The sequence below is a fragment of the Gossypium arboreum genome, chromosome 7 (genome assembly GCF_025698485.1).
Source record: "Gossypium arboreum isolate Shixiya-1 chromosome 7, ASM2569848v2, whole genome shotgun sequence".
Taxonomy (NCBI): domain Eukaryota; kingdom Viridiplantae; phylum Streptophyta; class Magnoliopsida; order Malvales; family Malvaceae; genus Gossypium; species Gossypium arboreum.
Genome location: NC_069076.1, coordinates 15922638 through 15946929, shown reverse-complemented (window position 1 = coordinate 15946929; position 24292 = coordinate 15922638). Strand labels below are relative to the sequence as shown.

Genomic DNA, 24292 nt, shown 5'->3' with positions numbered 1-24292 from the left:
CCTCATGACGTCCACCAGTGCGGGGACCTCATACGTTGCAGATGATGGTGGATTAGATGATGAGTCCGATGTGGATCCACCTCGAGAGCCCAGCCGCGATGGTACAGAAGTTGGATTATTTTCTGAACTAGAGCCTATTCCAACTGAACCTAAAGATGTTGAAGGGGGTTCAGATGAAGAAGAAGATCTATGATTCAGGGCATACTCGCCTTCAGCCCACATGCATAATTTTGATCTATCTGCAGATAATGCATTGGAGTTTCCAAATCTACCATACAGAACGCGTGATCATACAAGTTCATTATTGGATTCGAGTGAATTTGAAGTTGGTAAGGATTTTTCCAATAAGGATAGTTTTCTTGGTGCATTGAAACAACATAGCATCAATAACGATGTTAACTACCACGTGGTTAAATCTAAATCCGATAAGTTTGAGGCGAAGTGTGCAGTGCAAGACGGAAGTTGTTCATGGAAAATCTACGCCTCGTTGAGGAAAAGGACAGGGTTGTGGGAGATAAAAAAGTATAAAGGTCCACATACATGTGCTGCAGGTACAGTATTTAAGGTTTTTGAATAATACTGTTATTATGTAATGTTACATTATTTAATGTACTTCGTTGACAGGTATTTCACAAGATCATCCCAAGATGGATTCAGCTATGTTAGCTAGCTTAATACTACCCACGGTGAAGGCAGATCTTAGGACTTCAGTGCTAGTCTTAATTGCCAATATTCGTAACCAAATGGGGTACACGCCTTCTTACCGCAAGGCTTGGATAGCTAAGCAGAAGGCTTTGGAGAAGATGCATAGTGGGTGGGACGCTTCATATAATGAAATATGGCAGTGGTGTCAAGTGCTAGAGAGATACGTCCTAGGTTGCATAACAGACCTTCAAATAGAACCTGCATACTACAGCGACCGATTGCTCCGTAGATGCCAAGTATTTAAGCGTCTCTTCTGGAGCTTTAAGCAATGCCGCGACGCATTTGCATATTGTAAGCCATTGGTACAAATTGACGGTACCTTTATGTACGGTAGATATACCCATCGGCTATTGCTAGTTGTGGCACAGGATGGCAGTGGGAGAATCCTTCCAATTGCATTTGCAATAACACCAGGGGAGTCAGCTGATGACTGGGATTTCTTTCTTTCTAGGCTAAGGAGGCATGTTTTCCCCCAACCTAATATCTGTGTCATATCAGATCGGGGCACCGGAATACTAGCTGCAATTGCACGACAGGGAAGTATGTGGCATCACACACACCATCGTATTACCTAAGGCACGTTGCGTCCAACTACCACGGGCAATTTCATTCTACAACTGAAAAACGACAAGTAACCAACATGGGTATTTAACTTTATCTCTATTAATATAATTTCGTTTGGAATATTGAATTTATTTTAAATGGAAAAGTGGTATGTAATTTTCGCTATCAACTTATATTGGCAGGGTATGAGATAAGTAAGGACCATTTTCATGAGATGTTGGCAGTTTTCCATTCAGTTAATGAAGAGGGCCATGACTACCTATGTAATATACCTTTCAAACAGTGGACACAAGCATACGACGGCGGCTTACGATATGGTCACATGACCTCAAACCTGGCCGAATATATAAATTCTGTTCTGAAAGGAACACGTCATTTACCGATAACATTAGTTGTGCGAGAGACATTTTTTTGTTTAGCGGCACAATTTTCGAAACGAGCAGCGAGTTATGCAGGCCAAATGCTGGGAGGCCATGTATGGTGCGCAAAGGTATTGCAAGAAATTAACAAGACGAAGGCACAGGCGAACATTATGCACATAGTGTGTCACGATCGAGACAACTTATGGTTTCGTGTGACAGAGTTTGACAAACCGCACCAAGGTATTACTGGCGGGCAATATCGTGTACACTTAAGAAATAGGACTTGCGATTGTGGGAGGTTTGACACACTTCGTTATCCATGCGCTCATGTAATTGTAGCTTGTCAAAATCTTCGTCTGGACCCCATGAGCTATGTCGACGACGTGTACAAATTGGAATATATGTACAACATGTGGAGACACATATTCCCATTGGTCCCAAATGAGCGTAAGTGGCCTTCTGTATTGCTTGCTCCGTTTAAGCTGTTACCGGATAGAGAGTTGCGGCGTAAACCAAAGGGTCGACCTTGCTCGACTAGAATATGCAACAATATGGATATCCAAGAAACAACCAATCAACAGAAGTTATGTGGATGGTGTAGGAACCCAGGCCATACAAGTAGATCATGTCCAAATCGCAATAGTTGATAGTTGTTGTAATTGTCAATATGTTGTATTATTTATATTTTATTACATGAAATAATATAAAAATATTCAAAATAATGCTTTATTTAAAATAATTTTCATTTTATTAAAAAATAAAAGTAAATTATAATTACTTTATTTAAAACAACCTTTTTATTATCACATGAAATAATATAAAAATATTCAAAATGTTGCCTTATTTAAAATAATTTCCATTTTATTAAAAATATAAAAGTAAATTACAATTATTTTATTTAAAACAACCTTTATCTAATTACATGAAATAATATAAAAATATTCAAAATGTTGCCTTATTTAAAATAATTTCCATTTTATTAAAAATATAAAAGTAAATTACAATTACTTTATTTAAAACAACCTTTTATCTAATTACATGAAATAATATAAAATATTCAAAATGTTGCCTTATTTAAAATAATTTCCATTTTATTAAAAATATAAAAGTAAATTATAATTACTTTATTTAAAACAACCTTTTATCTAATTACATGAAATAATATAAAATACTCAAAATGTTGCTTTATTTAAAATAATTTCCATTTTATTAAAAATATAAAAGTAAATTACAATTACTTTATTTAAAACAACCTTTATCTAATTACATGAAATAATATAAAAGATTCAAAATGTTTGTATAAATATATTAAAATAAAAATCAATGTCTGTAAATTACGATTCGATTGCCACATGGAGGTCGTCGACGGATTCTGCGTTGGATTCCTCTTTGTCCAACTTCCGTGGGGTTGTGCTTGCTCGCGAGGATTCTGGTTGTGGGTATTGGAAGGATGACCCGCCTTGATAGATAGTGACTATGGAGGTGTTTGCATCATTAATGGCGGAGGTGTTTGAAAGCCATAAGGTGATGGGGATTGGAAAAAGAAGAGCTCCCCGACGGTCATTCCTGCGATCCCTCGTGCGACGGTTGCCTATGGATTAGTGGTCCACTCGGAGTAATCGAAAATGGAGATGAACCGGGCCATGCATTCCAACCTGCCATAGGACTAGAAAAAGGAAACATATAAGGGCTAGGATACATAAAAGGGCTAGGATACGTACCTGGCATCATCTGAAGAGGCTATGCTGTGGGTGTTGACGGTTGAACTGTTGGGCCCGGTGACTGTGTAGGTCCTGTTGCTGGGCCGGGTGATTGTTTGGGCGCTGTTGATAGGCCTGCGTTGTCATCCCTTCTTCTAGGATTTAAAGGGCCACGTCATTCCCTTTGGACACGCAATTGCCATTGCCTCTCCTCTTCTGACAGTAAATATGGCTTGCCATGGATCCTAAACCATGGCATGTATTCTGGCACGCACGCCAACTCTGGAATGATGATCGGTTCCCGAGTAGGTACACAATCATACCGATCTTCCCACATTTGGATATAGTGTGACCAGAATCTCGGCCAATCCATATGCAAGTGCCGTAAGTTGATTTTGTGATGATCATCCAACACCTCAGGTGCCACAGGAATCGGTTGTTGGAATCTAAATTGCCGTAATACTCTGTCTAATTGGTGCATCTCTACAATAGCAAAGTTGACCAATGGGACATTCACGTGCCAAGCATTCGGATTTTGCAAGTATTCATCCGGAATTACTGCCCAAATTGCAGGATCCTCGTATGGTGTCCATTGAAACTATATAAAAATGATGGAAATATTAGTTAAATAAAAAATACTAAATACTAAATACGAATCCACTATTTTATTATGTATGTATATATATATTTTTAATACTTACTTGTGCTTCCGACCGTTGCTCTAATAGAAGCCGTATATCTTCAAGACAGGTAGGTAATCAAGCATAACTTGCCGAATGGTTCCACCTAATTAAATAAAATTTTAGCATACGATTATATTTTAAATCTACGTAATAATTGTAAAATCTAATATAAAATTTAACTCGTTATGAGTGGGAATGTATATGGGTGGTCCACTCGAGGATGTAAAAATGGAAAGCGAAACTGTGCCCATGATTGCAGTAGTGATAGGCAACCTCCGATTTTCGCTTTATTCGATCGCGTAGCCCCACACATCTCCCGATATAGTGTTGCCAACATGGCAGGCCCCCAACTAAATTCACCAGATGCTCTAAAATCAACGAGTTTCAGCAGCCATCTCAGATGTACAAGGTTTTGTGACAAGTCCGGCATCAGATAACCTCTAATTATCTGAAGAATGTATGCTCGAGCATATCGAATTTTTTCTAGTTTGGTCGAATCATCATCCGGCTCTGGAAATATGTCTCGTAACCAGCCCATCTCAATCCAACCTCCGTTAATATTATCCAGAATAGCACCCAAAAGCTCGTAGCATACTGCTCCCCAATTAGCAGAATGAACTGACCCAGTGACTGCGTCCCCGTCCATCGGCAATCCTAATTGCAAATGCACATCTTCCAAAGTGATAGTGCACTCTCCACATGGAAGATGAAATGTGTGTGTCTCGGGTCTCCACCTTTCTATCAACGCACTAATAAGTTTAGGGTCCAACTTGCACCCCCGGCGTATCATCGCCACGTGCCAAAAACCCGCTTCCCGTAGGTAATCCTCTATCAACAATGATGGAAGACTAGTCATGTTACGGATATAGCATTGCAATATCCGATCTACAGACTTTTATAAGAAATAATAAAATAAAAATTATTTAAATTTGCATAAATGACAGAAATCTTAAATAATATTTAAATATTAAATTTAACACTTACCATTTACATTTGTTCGATGGATATGTGTTTATCATCGGCTTAATTAATTCTCCGCCATTCCTAACACGATCAAATTTTTTATTTTAAAAATAAATTTAGAAAAATAAAATTAGAGCTTTTTGAAAAAATTAACGAGAGTTTTGAGAGGAATTTAAGAGAAATTTGAGAAATTTGAGAGAATGTTGAAAGATTGAAGATTGAAAGGATTTAAGTGTGAAAAAAATGAAAGGGGTGGGGGGTTTTATAGTTTTTTTTGGACCGTTGGGGGGGGGTTACCAACGGTCAAAAAAATAACCGTTGCTACTGTTCAAACACGGGGAAAATGCTTCCTCAAGGAAGCACTTTGCCTACGTGGACAGAAAGCGCGCCCTCAAGGAAGCGTTTTCTGTCCACGTAGGCAAAGCACTTCCTTGAGGAAGCATTTTCCTGCTTTTTCCCCTGACAACGTGCTGAAGTGGACGCATTTTGTAAAAACTGGTCCATTCTGGTAAATAATTTTTGACCTGGCCCATTTCGGTAAATTTAAAAAAAAGGGCTTTTATTGGTAATTTGCCCGAATAATTGTCACCAAAAGTTATGCAAATGTCAGGTTATTATCACTCCACAGCATAATGGTGAGGGAGGACTTAGTCAAAAAAGAAAAAGGTGTTTTGGCAAGACTGGATTGGTGTTATTTTTCAGCTATCCAAATAATAAGTTGCAGTGAGATAATTCTTTTTCCCTTTTAGTATTAAATTTCAATGGCAGGGATTTAGATTCCACCCATAAAAGCATATCAAGATTCCACAAATAGGGTTTGAGAAGGACTTAAGATTCAAAGCTTTTTCAGTTGTAAATCTGGAGAGATGTGAATAAGAATCCATTTGTTTGCATGTAACATTTTTTTTATAATTTTTTTTCATGGTGTTTTTGTTTATGGAAAATGAATTAACGAAGGAAATTATTCTCCAAAAGAAAAAGGTAAAATCAAGACTTTTTAAGAAAAATGTCTTATCAACTTTTTCTTCATAAGACATTTTTCAAATTTATAAAATGCTTCATTATCTTCATTGTCGAAAAAACAAAAAGGGGAAGCTTTCAGAGTAATAGTGGGAAAGCTCTCTTTACTATCGAAGAAAATATTCTCTTATATTTTAATTTTAATTTTTTTATGATTTGGTCCCTCAAATTCAAATTTTTACTATTCTATAATTTAATTCCTCAAAAACATATTTTTTTTATTCTACAGTTCAGCCCCAAAACCTCATTTTGCACAGTTTTGCAAAATAGTCCATTTTTTAAAATTTCCAGATTTTATAATTTAGTCTTTAAAACTAAAATTGTCAAAATTTCCAAAAATTAGTCCTTGATTTTGAAAAGTTAAACTTTCATATTCTATTTTTCAAAATTGTAAATTCTCAAATAACGTAAATTAGTCTTAAAACTCAAGTTTTGAAATCTTTATAATTTAACCCCTATAGTTTCAAACTTTACTATTTTATGCTCAACTTTCCAAATTTTCATACTTCATAATCATATAATTTTGTTACTATATTAATGTTTGATTTCATTACCTGACCCTTAAATTTGAAAGTTTACAAATTTTACAATTTGGCCCTTACTTCAATTTTTATTAAATTAAATCATTTTTCAACTTACTCATCCTAATAATATTCAAAATAAATATTTACCACTTTCATCTTAATTAAACATAAATATATTAATATTCCCTAATTTACGTAATTAACAATTAAGCTTAATTAAGTAAATTAAGATTGATTAAATCTAAAACATAATTGATTAAAATATAAATAAGCTTTATGAAATAAACTCAATTAAACAATGAAAAGATAATAAAATCTCAAATGTATACTTGTTTTATTGAAAACAGTTTTTATGAAATATTTTCAAGAAATCTGCCAAACAATAAAAAGTATTTTACACAAATTCATCCAAACATCGGAAAGTATTAACTTTTCTGGAAAAATAAGCCATTTTCCAGAAACCAAAGTATTAACTTTTCTGGAAAAATAAGCCATTTTCCAGAAACCATTTTCTGGAAGCCATCTTCAGTGAAACAAACGAAGCCAAAGTAAAATAAAAATGGCTGAAGAACATTATAGCAAAACACTTGTTTGTTGTAATTGCTTTTAATGAAGTATTTTAGATGGAATAACAAAATCACACCACGAGGTTTTTTACACTAATAATCCAAAAAGATTATTTAAATACTAAAATGGTATCCTCATGGCATTATTACCAAAATGGTGTGAGATGAATAGTGCATTCTGGTGGTGCCCGAGAAGGTAGCAGTACCACTCATTTTTTTGCTGCCCAATGATTAGGTCATTACACAAAAAAATTATTTTTTTAATGGTGGAGGGATCATATATGACAGCACCGATATGCTTATACAAGTAAAATACAAGTCTTTGGAAAAGTAATTTTTAGTGGTTGGAGGATAGGGATAAAGTGGCATTGAATAGGTGATGGCAACTTGTCAGGCGACACCTGCGGTGGATGTGATCCATTAGTCACGTCGTTCAATTTCATTTTAGCAGCGTGAATATGTGTTTCACGAGGAAAAAAATAAGGGGACCTTATAGTAAACCATGGTCCCTTTAGCCATGGTGCTGCTAAAAAAAATAAAAGAACAGAGCAATTTTGGGAGAGAAGAGAGAAGAGAAAGAAGAGGATTTAGCTAGTAAAAAAAGGGAAGTAATAGTTTAAGCTAAACTTCGATATTCAGCTTTTGTAGTAGATCAGGAGATAAAAACACTCTGTTTCTTGGACATCCAACCTGTAATAGCCCGATTTTGGGCCCAGTCGAAATAGTGGTCTCGGGACCACAAATCCAGAGTTGAATAAATTATTTTATTATTATTTTAGGGTTATAGCATGTTTATATTACTGCATAAAAATTTAGTGAAGTAATTTTTGACGTTTATGAGCCAAATTGCGAAAAAGGGCTAAATAGCCTAAAGTACAAAAGTCCTAAATTGATAGTTAAAAGTGTTAACTAGCTAGAGGATAAAAATTAGAGGTTTTTCAAAGGCAATTAGACCCTATTAGAAGAGGTGGCCAGCCATAGGGACAAAAAAGATGAGAAAAGTCAAAAAATTAGGTGAATTTTGGTGACAAATTTGACTAGTTTATATTAAAAATAAAGAGAAAAAGGTGTCATCTCTTCTTCTTCATTTTCTCCATTGATTTTTCCAGCAACTAAGGGATTTTTGAGAGTTTCAAATATCAGCCATTTGTATCTCTTGCAAGTAAGTGATTTTCATGTCCTTTGTTAATGATTTTTGCATTTTTGAGACCCTTGAAGCATGAGCTTTCAAATGAGGGGTCTATTGTGCAAAGTGACTAAGAGTTTAGGATTTTGCCATGAATGGATATGTAATGGTTTCTGAGTTTTTATGGAAGAATATGAGTCTTGGTTGTTGAATGAACAACTTTTGTGAAGGAATTTTCATAGAAAACCCTTATAGGACCATTTTGCAAAGTTTGTAAAATAGATGATAAATGTATGAAATAGTGAGGATTTGGAGTTACTATAAGAGTAAAAAGAGTTCAGCTAGGGTTAAGATGTAAATAAATTCGATAAAAATCAATTTTCGAGCATAGGGGTAAAATGGTCATTTTGTCAAAGTCTAGGGGTAAAATGGTCATTTTACCGAAGATGTGAATTTTCAATTACCAAATTGTATTTAGTGAATGAATGAGTGCATTTTTCTATTATAGATCAAGATTTACCGAATCTGAACCTAGACCGGGGGAAGGCCAAGCAAATCGACTAAACTGACTAGTCGCTACATTCTGTAATCTGAGGTAAGTTATATGTAAATAACACAATTACATTGTTGATATATGTGTTTGAATTGTCATTGAATTGATATAGCATGATTTGAGAATATATATTGAAATTGAGATAGTAGAATTCCCATTGGATCCTTAGGAAATAAACCGGATATTCATGCCGTGACATTTGGGTCACTTGTGTGAGCTAGTGTAAGACATGTCTGGGACATGCATCGACCACATTATGAGAGCCAGTGTAAGACCATGTCAGGGACATGGCATCGGCATTGAGAAGAGTGCTAGTGTAAGACGTGTCTAGGACACGTATCGGCCTCGAGACATAAACCAGTGTAAGACATGTCTGGGATATGCATCGGTTACGAGATGTGTCAGTGTAAGACCATATCTGGGACATGGCTTCAGCCTGGATATGTAGAGCTAGTGTAAGACCATGTCTGGGATATGGCATCGGTACCTTACCCCATGTTTGAGGCTTATGGAATGTCCGGTAGTGTTCCGAATGGTTCAACGGTGAAAGTTATGATTGTGAGTTAATAAAGGAAGTATAACCGTGTTGTGAGTGGTACAGGTACCTCATTGGTATGTATGAGAAATGAGCTCAATATAGAATATGTGACTTGTATGGATGGTAATGAGTAAGTTATGCTTATGCTTACCTTGGTGTTATGAGCAGGATCATCCTTGATGAATTTGTTGTTGTATATTTATTTATATGCAACTTACTAAGCTTTTATGCTTACTCCCTTTCCTTTCCATTTTCTTATAGTGCCGCCTAACTAGCTCAAGGATCACCGAAGGTCAGAGATATCAATCACACCATCGACCGAAGCATTCGGTATAGTTGGATTCATATTTTTGAATATGGCATGTATAGGGCTTAGACTTTATTATGTTGTGACTTTGATAATGAACCAAATGTGTTGGCTTGGGTTGGAAACCCTTCATTTTTATTAAGCCTTGAATGATGGCTAACATTCATTTTGAGTTTATAAAAGATATGAATTGTGTTTGTTTTTGGTATTGGTTGGTATTTGTATGAAACTAGGTATGTAAGGATGGCAATAAGGCTCAGTAAATACCCTTATATTGTCTACACGAGTAGATACATGGGCATATGTCTGGGCCGTGTGTGACACACGGTCTGCCCGATAGGCGTGTAGTCCGACTGTGTGTCCCCTGCAAGTAAAAATTTCAAGTTAGTTTGCATGGTAATAAACACACGGACAGAGACACGGCCTATCACACGGGCGTGTGCCTTGGCCATGTGACATTTTGAGCATTGTAACGTTAGAAACATAATGTCCATATTTTTGCACACAGGTTAGGACATGGGCGTGTCGTGGCCGTATGAAGGACACGGGCCATTGACACGACGTGTGTCTGGCCGTGTGAAAACCCCTGTAGGTGTGAATTAGAAATTAATTCGACACGGGTAAAGGACACGAGCGTGACCCTTTGTGCATAGGCCGTGTGAGCCACATGGGCCATTAGCACGACCATGTCGAGATGGTCACACGGGTGTGTTGCCTTTCCACACGGGCGTGTTGCCCTTCTACATGGGTGTGTGCCCTATTTTAAAGGAAAAATTTTCATAGTTGGTTTGAGGACCTAGAATGGTCTGAATAGTTTCCAATAGTTGATTTGGGGCTCGTAGGCCCATAATAAGAAGTTTAAAGTAGTAATTGAAAAAGTTTTAATTTGGACCGAGTCTTGGTGACTCGAGATTGTTTGTGTGCATGAGATCAAGTTTAGGTAATGCCTTGTACTCCGACCCGGCATGGGTTACGGGTATGGGGTGTTACATTTAGTGATATCAAAGCTATGGTTTAGTCGGTTTTAGGACTAACTTAGCGAGAGTACGAGTCTAGCTATACATGCCATGGTTGTATATTGATAGTGTGACGATTTCTGACTATTATAAATTATGTTTTTATATAGTTAATGGATCCTGATAGAGCCACCGTAGATGACATGGAAAGTAACACACCGGCTCCCACCAAAGGGACCACGCAAGTTGAGAGTAAGCCCGTGATTATGGGCCAAGGTGGTGGGGCTAGAGAAGCCTACCTCCGAATGATGGACGCTTGGTACACGGAGTTCGTTCTTGCGAATTCCAACACTCCACCTCCCCCACCTCCTTTAATTCCTCAGTATGCCCCGATAGCTTCGCAAGGTGCAGACATGTTTAGGAGAGAGAAGCCTCCGGTAGATAAGATCTGAAAATAAGAGGCCGAAGAATTTCGGGCTAGCATAGATAATGACCCATAGAGAGCAAAGTTTTGGTTGGAGAATGCCATTAAGGTATTCGATGAACTATCATGCACAGTTGATGAGTGCGTGAAGTGTACCGTGTCACTCCTCCGAGACTCGACTTATCAGTGGTGGAATACTCTTATGTCTGTCATACCGAGAGAAAGGATCACCTGGGAATTCTTCTAGGAAGAATTCCAGAAAAAGTATATTAGCCAAAGATTCATAGACCAAAAGAAGAAGGAATTCCTAGAGCTAAAGCAAGGTCATATACAGTGACAGAATATGAGCGTGAGTTTGTGAAACTCAGCAAATATGCGTGAGAATACGTGTCTATAGAAGACACTATGTGTAAGAGGTTCGAGGATGATCTTAATGAAGACATTCAAGTGTTTGTTGGCATCTTAGAGCTACGGGAATTTGTAGCACTTGTTGAAAGAGCCTGTAAAGCAGAGGAGTTGATTAAGGAAAGACGGAAGCGGCTTTTAAGTAGCAAGATTCAAAGAAGAGACAGATGGGGAAATCACATCAATCCTCATCCAAGAGATCAAAGGAAATTACTACCCGATCGAATACTTCGGTGGGGTTTTCGAATAGAAGCAAGAACTGGCAGAATGCAAATCTAGAGCCCAGACCACCTCTATTGCGAGCGTTGGTAGTGCTCAGCCAAATAGGCTGAAGTGTTCACAAGTAGAAGACGTCACTTTGGCGGGTGTCGAGGAAATGAAAGAGGCTACTTCAAGTGTAGGTTACTAGACCACTTTATCTGTGATTGTCCTGAAAGGGAAGAGAAAGAAAGGAAGCAAGAAGTGAAGGCAAGTAGTGCTCCGTTGAGGGGTAGACCAAAAGAACCCTGGAAGTAGGGCTAGCAGCAGAGGCGCACAAAGAGAGGCCATAGTGAGGTCCGAAGGTAGAGCACCAGTAAGAACCTATGCTATACGTGCCCTGGAAGAGGTAGAGTCTCCCGACGTGATCACGGGTACCTTTTCTATCTATGATATATCTGTTCAAAATTGTTTATATTAATAATGAATCGAAATTGATAAGGAGTTGGTCAATGATGCGTGAACATATACTTGTTTTAAGTGCCTATTTATTTTCTATCGGTATTTATGGATTGATGACAAGTCAAAATATGGTTAGGGGCCTTATGTGTTTTGAACTTATATTAAATGCGGTTAATATAAATTTTGTAACATTTTTATGCTAGTCAGCAATTAAAAGGAAATATTTTCTCAATTTGTGGTGTTCTTTATTAGTTGGATTTATAATTTTTATAATTTATTTTATTTTACCAAAATAATTCAAAAAATATAATTAAATACCAAAATGGGTCACCCTACAAATTAATTATCGAAATGGGTGGTTTGCTACAATAATAAATCTTGAAATGGCGATTGGCTACAAATTTGTACGGTGACCCATTTTGATATTTTTTTTGAATTTTGTGGTAAAAAAACTTAAATATGCCATGAATTAATTGAATTCATGTAGAGAAATTATTAGATTAATTTTAATTTTTATAAGAAAATTAAATCCTAGATGCAATTTTAAAATATAAAAACATGTTCTTTACTTTTCTTCAAGTAGAGAAATTATCAAGATACTTTTATTTTTTATATATAATCAATTTATACATGGTACGTTAAATTAATTGAATATTAATTAATTGAATTGAATTGGCTTTATAAATTTTTACAGTTCACATTCGTTGAATATATGTTACATAAATCTATATGTGGATGCGTATATATTTTTGTAATAATTTTTTATTGGGATAAAAATGAAGAAAATAAATGACCGACTTACATTAGTGTATCCCAAATTACGATGATTAAATTTTTTATTTGAAACTACATATATGCAAATGGGTTCTTTGATTACAGAAAAAGGATCACACATCAGATACGATTAATGTGCTAATAAAAAATTGTCCTTATATAATTCCATCTCATGTTTTATTTAATTGAGAGATATTGACTATTGTGGTAATTTAATATGGTCAGGGCCCGTATCGCGTATTGAAGAGTCGTGTCAATGATATGGGCAATCTGTCAGATGAACATCTTATGTCATACTTGGAGGCATTCGGATTTGGATTAGCAGCATTGGTCCGCATGTTTGATTTGAGGTACGACTTGATATTTGCTTTGGTCAAGTGGTGGTGCCCGGAGACCCACACATTTCATTTGTCATATCACTCTGGAAGATGTTACACTACAACTCGGGCTCCCAATTGACGGTAGTATGATCACGAGTGTATGTGTTGTGTCTGAATAGACGACCCTTTGCTATGATCACGAGTGTATGTGTTGTGTCCGAACAGACGACCCTTTGCTATGATACTAAGACACTCTCTAGATGATGGTGGAGATAAATTTACGAGTTTTAGATTTTCATGATTGAAGAGAAATTTCAAAACTTTACTGAGTACTGCCACTGAGTGGAGGTGATGTGCACCGCTCGAGCACATATAATGCTTTTCATAGAGGTGTACTCATGCCAGATGCAAATAACAACAAGGTCCACTTTATGTACTTCCCCCTTTTATTTGATTTAACAAGTACTTGTTCGTACAGTTGGGACTCAACAGTACTAGCTACATCGTATCGTGAGCTTTGTCGAACGACAAAGCACAGTGCCGTGGACATAGGCGGGTGCCTGGTATTGCTGCAATCTTGGGCGCTTTACAATCTTGGGCACTTCTATGTAGACAAATCACGCAAGACAAGGAACTTTTATCCCCAAATATGCAATGTACATTCCAGAGTGTATACATTATTGATATATTATTCAGCATTAATCAAGACATGAGCCCAAGCTGCAACAATATGTATACAAGGGTAACGAAGTGTTTGGAACTTCCTACAATTGCACTATCTATTTCGAAGATCATCTCTGTAAGACCTAGGTGGAACACTAGGTCGATGACATGGACTTCATAACTCAATAATTTTCTAACTGTCAAGAATATATTTCTAAATTTATCGACCTTGATCTCTAACGGTTCACATCCATTGCCTTCCTAACCTCCTCGATAAACACGTGTCCTGCTTCTATCTAGTTTACTTGTTTTAGTTTCATTCTTGGCATCAAGGTTGCTAGCCTGTAGAACTTAGCTAAGAAAACAAATGAAATTGGAAGATGTCGTGTTCGCTTCAAGAGAGAGTTAACTACCTCTGCCAAGTTAGTGGTCATATGATCATATTGAGACCCGACATTGAAATTTTGAGCCCATTGTCACAGCTCCATGGTACCCAATAACTCTCAAAAAGGAGTATTCGTTTCATCATGCATGTCATCCTGAAGTCTTGTTAGCCTTTTCCTGAAACAGTATTGTTCTAGCTCGTATGCTGCATATGTATTATGAAAAGACATGATACCTTTTCGAATTAATTTGTGGAAGTATTAAGAATATTTAAAAAAATATGTTGAAATTGAATTTTACCTATGTTCACAACTTGTTTCCACCAGTCTACATTCTTATAGTCTGTGGAAGTTAAAGGTAATGTCTCAGATGTAGTAAACGAATCTCCACGAAACACTAGAATACCTAATCATGACAATTAGTCCCTTCGATCTATCGGATATGATGCAAATATTGCCGTCCCAAACAACATATGTATACAAGTTCGTCAGGAAGAATTCTCATGATTCTATGTTCTCCGACTCTAGAATGGAAAATGCTATCGAAAGTAAGTTTTGGTTCCCATCTTGAGCAGCTACAATATGTAGGATCTGCGTATATTTTTCGTATAGCTAGGTTCTATCAACCTGCATAAGCGGTTTATAGTGGGGAAAGGTTGGTTCGCATAGATCAAACGTCCAACACATCCGATGGAAAATTCTTCTTCTCGATTGTAGTTGGTCGTCCAGGTTGTAATAAGGTTGTGTTTGCAACTCAACGACATTATCTGGCACGTACTCTCGCATAGCAGCTATCCACCTCTGTAGTTTATTGTATGACGCATCCCAATCTTTGTACAATTACTCTATGTCCATCTGTTTAGCTATCCAAGCTTTTTGATATGACACTCGGTACTGGAATCGTTCTTGCATTTCAACAATCAGTACTAAAACAGGAATGGTCAGGATGTCCTTCACCATTGGCATGATGTAGTTGTAGATAGTTTTGACATCAAGTTTGCGGTGATCTTGTGTCGTAAGTGTAGAAGTGTCAGCATGTCCTTCACCATTGGCATGATATAATTGCAGATAATTTTAACATCAAGTTTGTGATGATCTTGCGTCATAAGTGTAGAAGTGCATGTGGTTAGCCCAAAAAATTTTCTGACCTCCCACATTTACGTTATCTGTATAAATACGGCTCATACTCGCTAATTGTACCCTTCTGCTGACCTCCAACGCTCCCTAATATACAATGTCCATTTAGACATGGCGGCTTTGTAGTCAACCGACACATTCATGCTATACCACTTAATGGAAAATATGCAGTCTTCTTTGGTCACGAATTTTTGGCTCACGATCAACTCCTCACATTTGAGATCTACGGCCAATCGATGAGTAGGTAGTATATTGGGGTACTCCGAGAACTCAGATGTATGCGCCACATCAGGATCTACTATAGACATGTGTGCCCCAAGATCATTACATATCACAATGCCTCGACTCAGGTTCTCGACTAAAGATGCATTAACATTTCCATTGTCATTCGCGCCTTCATAGTTGATATCATTTGAGGAATGGCTATTTCGTGCCTAGCAGTAATAGACAACTTAAATAACCCACCTGCAATTGAATTCAGCCCAACCAAACATCTATTTTAGAGAGTTTTACTATAGAAATTAAAATCGATCCTAAATGGAATAGCTATTTAGCCCAACCAAACATGGTGCTGGTATATTCTAAGTTTGAAGCTGAACATGATGAGCACCTTATGGTGGTTTTCAAATCTTCTGTGAGAAGGAACTGTATGTTAAACTAAGAAAATATAAGTTCTGGTTGAAGGAGGTTACATTTTGATTGTATTTTGATACAGGAATTTAAGGTAGTGGCATATGCTTCTAGACAACTTAATCCATATGAGGGTAATTATCCGACGCACAATCTCGAGTTAGTTGCCATTGTCTTCGCTCTTAAGATCTGGAGGCATTATTTGTATGGTGAGAGGTGTATTATTTAACTGATCACAAGAGCCTCAAGTATCTCCTTAATCAGAAGAAGTTGAATGTTAAACAATGTAAATAGATTAAGTTGCTTAAGAATTACGACTACACTAGAGAGTTTAGTTTTCCTTAATGTAATGAGGTTTGTTAAATCTTTTAACTTACTACGTAAATATTCATAACAATAAATTTAGCTTTTAATATTTATGTTTTTTTGTCAATTTGATCTCTCTCTTTTTTTTTTCTGTTAATTTTGGCTCTCACCTTTTTAAAAAAAGTCAAATTTGACTATCAATCTTTCAAAAAGAGTCAAATTATTATTTTAATAAAAATATGGACTAAAATATTAAATTTTTAAACATGATAGTTCACGTGGCAATCCTCACTTATACTTCATACTAATTTTTTAAAATTTTTATGAACTCTTTTTATATTTTTTTGAATCTTGAATTTTTTTTAATTTTTAAATTATTTGTTGACATGGCATATGAGAGAAATAGTATCATGTCAACATGAAATACACATAAATTGCCACAAAAATTGTCACGCCAACATTGTTAAAAAATTAATGTTTTATTCAAGATTTCTATTAAAAAATAATTTAACTATTTTTGAAAAATTCATTACCAAATTTAATTAAAAATATTAATTAAATTGAAAAAATATAAATATTAAAAACTAAAATTTACATTATACTAAAAAATGACATACTCTAGTGTATAAAATAAAATTACAAATTAGCCCTTGCCACAAGTAAACATTTCTGCTTTTGTTCGCTAGTAATGATATGTACTGAAAACGGCATGTGCGAGTAAAATCAATTGAAGTACCAAGAGGCTAATAGTGGGACACATTGGTTAGTTGTTATTTGTTTTATTTTATGTCTCAATTCATTTTATTCAGAACATTATTCTTAGACTTGTTATTTATTGTATTTTATGTCTCATTCATTTTATTTATAATATTATTTTTAGAGTTGTTTTTGAACTGGGTTAAATTATATTTAGATTAAGTTTATATATGATATTAATAATAATTATAGTTGAACTTAAATAGTAAATTCATTGGTTGAATCGAGTTCATCTATATCCAAGACCAAGGTTTCATTTATAGGTTCACTTGTGTGGTAGTGTAGTGTGTGGCTATACAAGTTTGAACTTGTATTGAATCAAAAAATAAATATAGTTGTTAAAGCTTAGTCTGGCTTAAAATATGATATTCAAATTTTCTCTAATTTATCCATATTTGTAAATGATTAAGTCAAATTTGTTTAGGTTCATTCATATTATTGATTATTTTTAAAATATATCTATTTTATTTAATATTTAATAATTATATATCTCTTTCACTGTGGATATATGTTTTTCTTTTATAAATCTTAGTATACACAACTTAATATTTTTAATATTTACATTATAGCTTAAAATAGTTAATTTTCATATTGTAACTCCCAAATTTCATAGATTTTGGATGCTAATCATGTTAAATAATTTGATATGTTGTGTTGGTTAAGTGTCTTACATGTATGTTTTAGGTCCTAAGTTTGATTCATTTATTTCGAAATTTTTTTCTCATAATTTTGGCATTATGTCGAGCTTGGGCCTAAGAGCTTGTCTTTTATTTTTTCAAGTTGTTGATAAGAATGAACTTGTAACACCCTAAACTCGGCCTAGATGTTATGGTCGAATCTGGAAATGTCACATGATAGGGTGTTTGAAAAATCGTGTTGTCGCGATAAAACTATTTCCGTTTGTTTACTATTCTTTACCTCTTATTAGTTCCAAAAACCTTTTACTTATTTAATCAGTTGATTCAAAACGTAACTCGTTGCGGAAGCTTTAAAAAAAACAAATTAAGTAATTGTGTGTTTTAGAGAAACCATTTGTTCTTTTGAAAACCGAGATTTCCTACGACTAGCAGTTACTAATCCATGAAGGAAAATAAAAACCAAAACAAATCCAAAAGTTCGTAAGTCCAAATTACAACCAAAAACTTAACCAAATAAAATAAAAATAAAAAAATAAAACCAATACTCATAGATTAAAACCATGAAAGTCCAAAATTGCGGTCACTATCGAGTCCTCCGCTGCTCCGATCTGTCCAGGTCTGGGGATTACCTGTGCACATTAAGCAAGGGGGTGAGTTTACGTAAACTCAGTGTGGAATCCCACAGAAAACAAATAACAATAAACATAGTGCACAGTTAAAAGTAGTCTGGGCTAAGCCCTTTTCAGTATCAGTAGCAATTTGGCCTTAGCCCATCACAGTATCAGTAACAGATATACAATATACAAAATCAAAGTCCTACCCAACTAGCCTCTACACACAATCTCCGTCTATCCCTACACTCCATGTGGGGTTCAAAACACCCACCCATCCCTACACTCTAAATAGCATCGAATGCGGCACATAAGCAGTAGTTTGTAGCTGAGCTGCCACATATTAGGCTTATAAGCCTTTCAATACACTTCTGCCAAATATCGATATCCCAACCCGATGCAATGCAACATACAGTAAATAACATGCTTATGTGCAACTAACAGTAATCATACATAAATATATCAGTAAATAGGCATACATTATACATTTAGTTCACACATTTAGGGGTCTAAGTAGTGCTTACCGACCCTACAGTAGGTTCACAGTCATCTTGGGTGACCCGTGCTACCTTAAAACACATTTCAGTAAAATGGGCTCACACGCCCATTTGGCCTGCTCGTGTAAGCCCATACGCCCATGTAGCCCATACGGCCCAATTTGGCCTTGGTTGTGTGATCTATTTTTAATGTAACCCATGCTAGCTAAATATTCATAAATGTTTTTTCTCTTCCTCCTCTCCATTCCACATTCTTAATAAAAATATTTTTTCACTATTTACTTATATGTTCATTCAAAGCTGTCTACTTGAGTCATTGTCACTAAATTATTTATATCTTGACCTACAGAATTCCAAATTAAGATATGCTTGATGTTTTCGAAACTAGACTCAAATATATTTCTACCATAAATTTTTTTGGAATTTATAGTTTATCAAATAAGTACAGAAAAATATTCAAATTTATCCCTATTCTACTGTTTGACAGCTTCAACCTTTCCTTACTAAAAATCATTTATCTCTTAGTAAGAAATTTGGTTGATGTTTCCATTTTTTTTTATTGAAAATAAACTCATTAAGGATTTAAAAATATAAATTTAAGCCCCTAATTATTTTTTTTACAATTTTTGATGATTTTCTAAAGTCAAAATAGGGGAACCCAAAATCATTTTGACCTTGTCTCACAAAATTTATTATATCTCATAATTTACAATTCCATTTCTTGATTGTTTCTTCCATGAAAAACTAGACTCAATAAAATTTAAGTTCATATTTTATTCAACCTCTAACTCAATTTCCACTATTTTTTTATGATTTTTCAAAGTTAGACTAATGCTGCTATCCAAAACTATTTTAGTGCAAAATGTTGATTACCAAGTTTATAACACCCTTATTTCCTTTATCTACAATTTTTCGTATCATTTTCTCTTATTTCCCTTATTTATTAATAGCAAGCAATTTTTGCTTTTCACCGAATCCCATTTTTTACATTTCGGGTACACACCTGTTACTGATTTGCTGTAAAAACACATCCGAGCATTCCAAGACCTAAATATCGCCATACCAAAGCCCGATTTAATGATACTAATGAAACTAAAATGAAGTTATTACGAGTTATATAACCTTCGTTTTCTTTGGTTTACTGATCGTTCTTTTTTTCAAACGTCTCTTATGTGTAACATTGAGTGCACATTCGGTAAGTTTTCGTCTCTGTTAAATCTTAATGTTTCTGGCTAAGTGGTTAAAGAAGGGTTTTACACTTGGTGTTTGGGAGTTAATCAAGGGGTTGCTGATCGTCCATCAATGTCTTAAGCGTGCGGAGTTTTTATAGGAAATCAATAACAGGTGTGTACCCGAAACACAGAAAATGGGATTGGGCGAAAAGCCAAAATTGCTTGCTATCAAGAAATAAGAGAAATAAGAGAAAATGATGTGAAAAAATTGTACAGAAAGGAAATAAGGGTGTTATAAACTTGGAAATCAACATTTTGTACTAAAATATTTTTGGACAGCAGCAGTAGTCTAACTTTGAAAAATCATAAAAAATAGTGGAAATTTAGTTAGAGGTTAAATAAAATATAAAATTAAATTTTATTGAGTCTAATTTTTCATGGAAGAAACAGTGTAAGCAATGGAATTGTAAATTATGAGATATAATAAATTTTGTGAGACAAGGTCAGAATGATTTTGGGTTCACCTGTTCTGACTTTAGAAAATCATCAAAAATTGTAAACAATAATTAGGGGCTTAAATTTATATATTTAAATCCTTAATGAGCCTATTTACAATGGAAATGAAAACATCATCCAAATTCCATACTAAGAGATAAATAATTTTTGGTAAGGAAAGGTTGAAGCTATCAAACAGTAGAATAGGGATAAATTTGAAGATTTTACTATATTATTTGATAAACTATAAATTCTGAAAATTTTATGTAGAAAGGTATTTGAGTCTAGTTCAAAAACATAAAGCGAATCTTAATTTGGAATTTTGTAGCTTAAGATATAAATAATTTAGTGACAATGACTCAAGTAGATAGCTTTGAATGAACATATAAGTAAATAGTGAAAACATATATGAATATTTAGCTAGCATGGGTTACATTAAAAATGGATCAGATGGCTCTAAGGCCAATTTGGCCAAGTGGGCCACACGGGCAGATCACGTGGGCGTGTGAGCCCATTTTTATCGAAATGTTTCTAAGGTTGCACGGGTCGCCCAAGTCGACTGTGAACCTACTGTAAGGTCGGTAAGCGCTACTTAGACCCTTAAATGTATGAAATTGACTGAATGATATCTGTACTAAGCATGTTAATATCTGAACTGAATATATGTACTGAAATTGCATAATAGCATATCATCCATTGTGTGCTACATTGCATTGGGTTGGGGGTTGTTATTCTGAGGAAGCATACTGAAAGGCTTTAAGCCTAATTTACTGGCAGTTCAGTTGCAAACTACACTTTTGTGCCACATTCGGTACTACTTGGAGTGTAGGGATGGGTAGGTTCATTATATCCCTACATGGAGTGTAGGTTGGACGAAGATTGTGTGTAGAGACTAGTTGGGTAGGATTTTGCTACTGCATAACTGTTACTGCTACTGATACTGTGATGGGCTAAGGCCCTACTACATTTTTGACACTGTACTGAGATGGGCTAAGGCCCAAACTATCACTAATACTGAAAAGAGTTTAGGACCAAGACTGTTAACTATGTACTATGAATACTGATTGTTTGTTTGTTTCTGCTAGATTACACACTGAGTTTACATAAACTCACCCTTTTTGTTTAATGTGCACATGTAATCCCCAGACTTAGATGGATCGGTGCGATGGAGGACTCAGTGGTGACCACAGTAATTTTTGGACTTTATGGTTTTCAATTTACGATTTATAATTTGATTATTATTGATTATTTGGGTTGTAATTTAAGGACCTTCTAGGACTTTGGTTTTAAATTTGGGTTTTTATTTATTTATTTTACTTTATGGATTTATACCTGCTGGTCGTAGGAAATTTGGTTTTCAAAAAGTTAAAGTATTTTCTAAACGCATGATCACTTAAACTGTTTTATTAAAGCTTCCGCAATGAGGGATGTTTCAAAACAAATGTTTTAAATGAATAAATATGACTTCCTAAGTTTTAACAAAGGTTTACTAAAGATAACAACATGGAATGTTTCATCGTAACAACAAGGTTTTAAAAACACTATCGTGTGATATTGCTAGATACGACCATAACGTCTTTGGCTAGGTTTGGGGTGTTACAATGCGTTGGAGGTCCTGTGTTCAAATCACTATGCAAGCATGGGTATTAATTTTTACTCAATGACTTGAGGAGTTTCAGTTGAGTTGGAAGTCTGAGGAGGTTGAGATAGCGGGTTAGTAGGAGATAATTAAGGGATTTGTGGGATACATATCTTTTTATTTTATTTTAATTTTTTTCTAAATTTCCAGAATAGTTTGACATTTCTTTCCTGTTGTCTGGCAAAAATACTTTTGCTATCTCGTATTTGAAATTCTATCGAAATCTATTCAACAATTTTGGTTTTCAATTATTCTGTGTATTTGTGCGATCTGGTAAGTACAAGGGTTGATTCTCGTGTGGATTGGGGTAGTTGTTTCTTTAGCATGTTCAAATCGTTTCCATTCTTTCGTTTCGTTGGCTGATTTTAAGTGTTGACAGTAGGGGATCGTGAAGAACGGGACTCTTCGCTGGCAGAATTGTAGTCAAACATGCTCAGAGTTCTGGGGTAAGTGAGGAACACTTATTTTGAACTGTTAATGGTTTCGTGGGTCTTGATAATTGTGAAATAAAACTGATTTTGGAAGGTTTATGATATCGATTTTAGGTGCTGGAATGTTCGGGAGTGTTTTTGCATCGAAATAATACTATGTGTATACCCGAAATGCAGAAAATGAGGCTTTGGAAAAAGTCAAAAAACTGCATTGTAGACACTACACTGGCGTGTGGTCGCCCATATGGATAGCCGTGTGCGAGACACGACCGTGTGGCCCACATGGGTATGGCCAAATTGGATGTGTGGGCCCACACGGGCATGTGGATTTTGGGCCAGGCTGTGTGGGCCACATAGGCAAAGGCCAATCTGGGTATCTGGGCCACACGGGTGTGTGAGCCCACACGGGCAAGCCACATGGGCATGTAGGCCCATAATTCTGAAATATTCCCTAGGGTCACGAGGCTCGTACTGTTCAACAGTGGACTTACCGTAAAGTCGGTAAGGGCTATTTAAACCCCTATCCATATGCTATGAAATTCTGTTAGACTAATTTGATTATGATATTAATGTATGCCTGATTATACTGATATATGTGTATCTGTTATTTGTATAAAGCATGTTGAGCATATTTAGTTTGATAAATCTGTATCTAATATCTGCATCTGTTTTGGGGTGGGTTTTATATATATGTGGAGAAAGTGTTCTGTATAGCGATCATTGCCTATATTCTGGCAGCTTGGCTGCATTATATCTGATACGTGTCGTAACGACACAATGTGGTGTGTAAGGATGGGTGGGTGTTTTTAAGCCCACATGGTGTAATGGGATGGTTGAAGTTGGTGTATAAAGGATGGGTGTAATGCCCAAAAAATTTGGTTTTTGGCTTTTGTAAATTTTTGACACAACTGTGTATCTACTTCAATTGTTAAGTGTTCTGGGAGTGTGTGAGAGGTCACAAGTTCAAGCCAGGACTTGGGAAAATTTTGGTAATTTTTATAAATAAAGTCTTAACCTAGCCTAAAGGGCTTAAGTTTAATAGTTGGTAAATAGTTATCAAAATGGGCCTACTGGTCTAATGGTTAAGTGGAGTGTTGGTGTGTTGGAGGTCTTATGTTCGATTCTCTGTGATGGCAAAGAATAGTATTTTTGCTTTAAGTTCGGCCAGAGTTGTGCTGAACTGGGATTCTGAGTGGTGGATGTGTAGTGGGAGTTGAGGGAGAAAATTAAGGGATTGAGTTGCAGTGGATAACTAAGTAGTGGGTGGTTGAGATAATGTGGGTTGTGTAATTGAGTAAATCAGTTTTCCAAATTCTCTCTTCAGAAAAATTGACTCTTCTTCTTTCTTATTATTTTTCTTTTCTTTCTCTGTCGTTTTCTCTTCCCCACTTTCTGCCAAAATTCCTTTGAAATTCCCCTCCCTTTTTTCTTTCATTTCGTTTCTTTTTCCTTTGTGACGTAAATCGTTGGCGGGTGGTAAATAGTATATTGGTTGGTATCATTCTTAGATGATTGTTTTCATTTTTGTGAGTCTAAATTTTTAGGTTTTGAAATCAGCGTATTGTGTGGAGTAAGGCTCTCGTTGTATTGTTTCGTAACGAATCGATTCAAAGTATTAGGGTAAGTTTTAATCGCTCTATAGATGAGTATTCTGGTTTCTGGTTCGGTTATAGTTCAATTGTTAAATGATTAATTGAGTGGAAAATTGGTCGAATATAGGTTTAGGAAGGCTCGGGGATCGTTTTAGCTTTAATCAAAACTAGGTGTGTATCGAAACACAAAAA

The 24292-nt window shown here is 35.6% G+C and overlaps 1 protein-coding gene across 1 annotated transcript; it reads left to right on the top strand.

Moving 5' to 3' along the window:
- Window positions 1–220: 220 nt before the first annotated feature.
- On the top strand, window positions 221–2278 carry LOC128295399 (uncharacterized). The gene is made up of 4 exons (XM_053030962.1): window positions 221–551; window positions 625–1007; window positions 1074–1245; window positions 1971–2278. Exons 1-4 carry the CDS (start codon window positions 221–223, stop codon window positions 2276–2278), a joined length of 1194 nt encoding a protein of 397 aa, XP_052886922.1.
- Window positions 2279–24292: the final 22014 nt, after the last annotated feature.

What these genes read in the sequence shown, in the direction of transcription:
- LOC128295399 (XM_053030962.1), top strand. Translation starts at nt 221, where the DNA reads ATGCATAATTTTGATCTATCTGCAGATAATGCATTGGAGTTTCCAAAT. An exon ending in TCCACATACATGTGCTGCAG is followed by an intron (nt 552 to 624) that starts GTACAGTATTTA and finishes CTTCGTTGACAG; the next exon opens with GTATTTCACAAGATCATCCC. An exon ending in TTGCATATTGTAAGCCATTG is followed by an intron (nt 1,008 to 1,073) that starts GTACAAATTGAC and finishes GTTGTGGCACAG; the next exon opens with GATGGCAGTGGGAGAATCCT.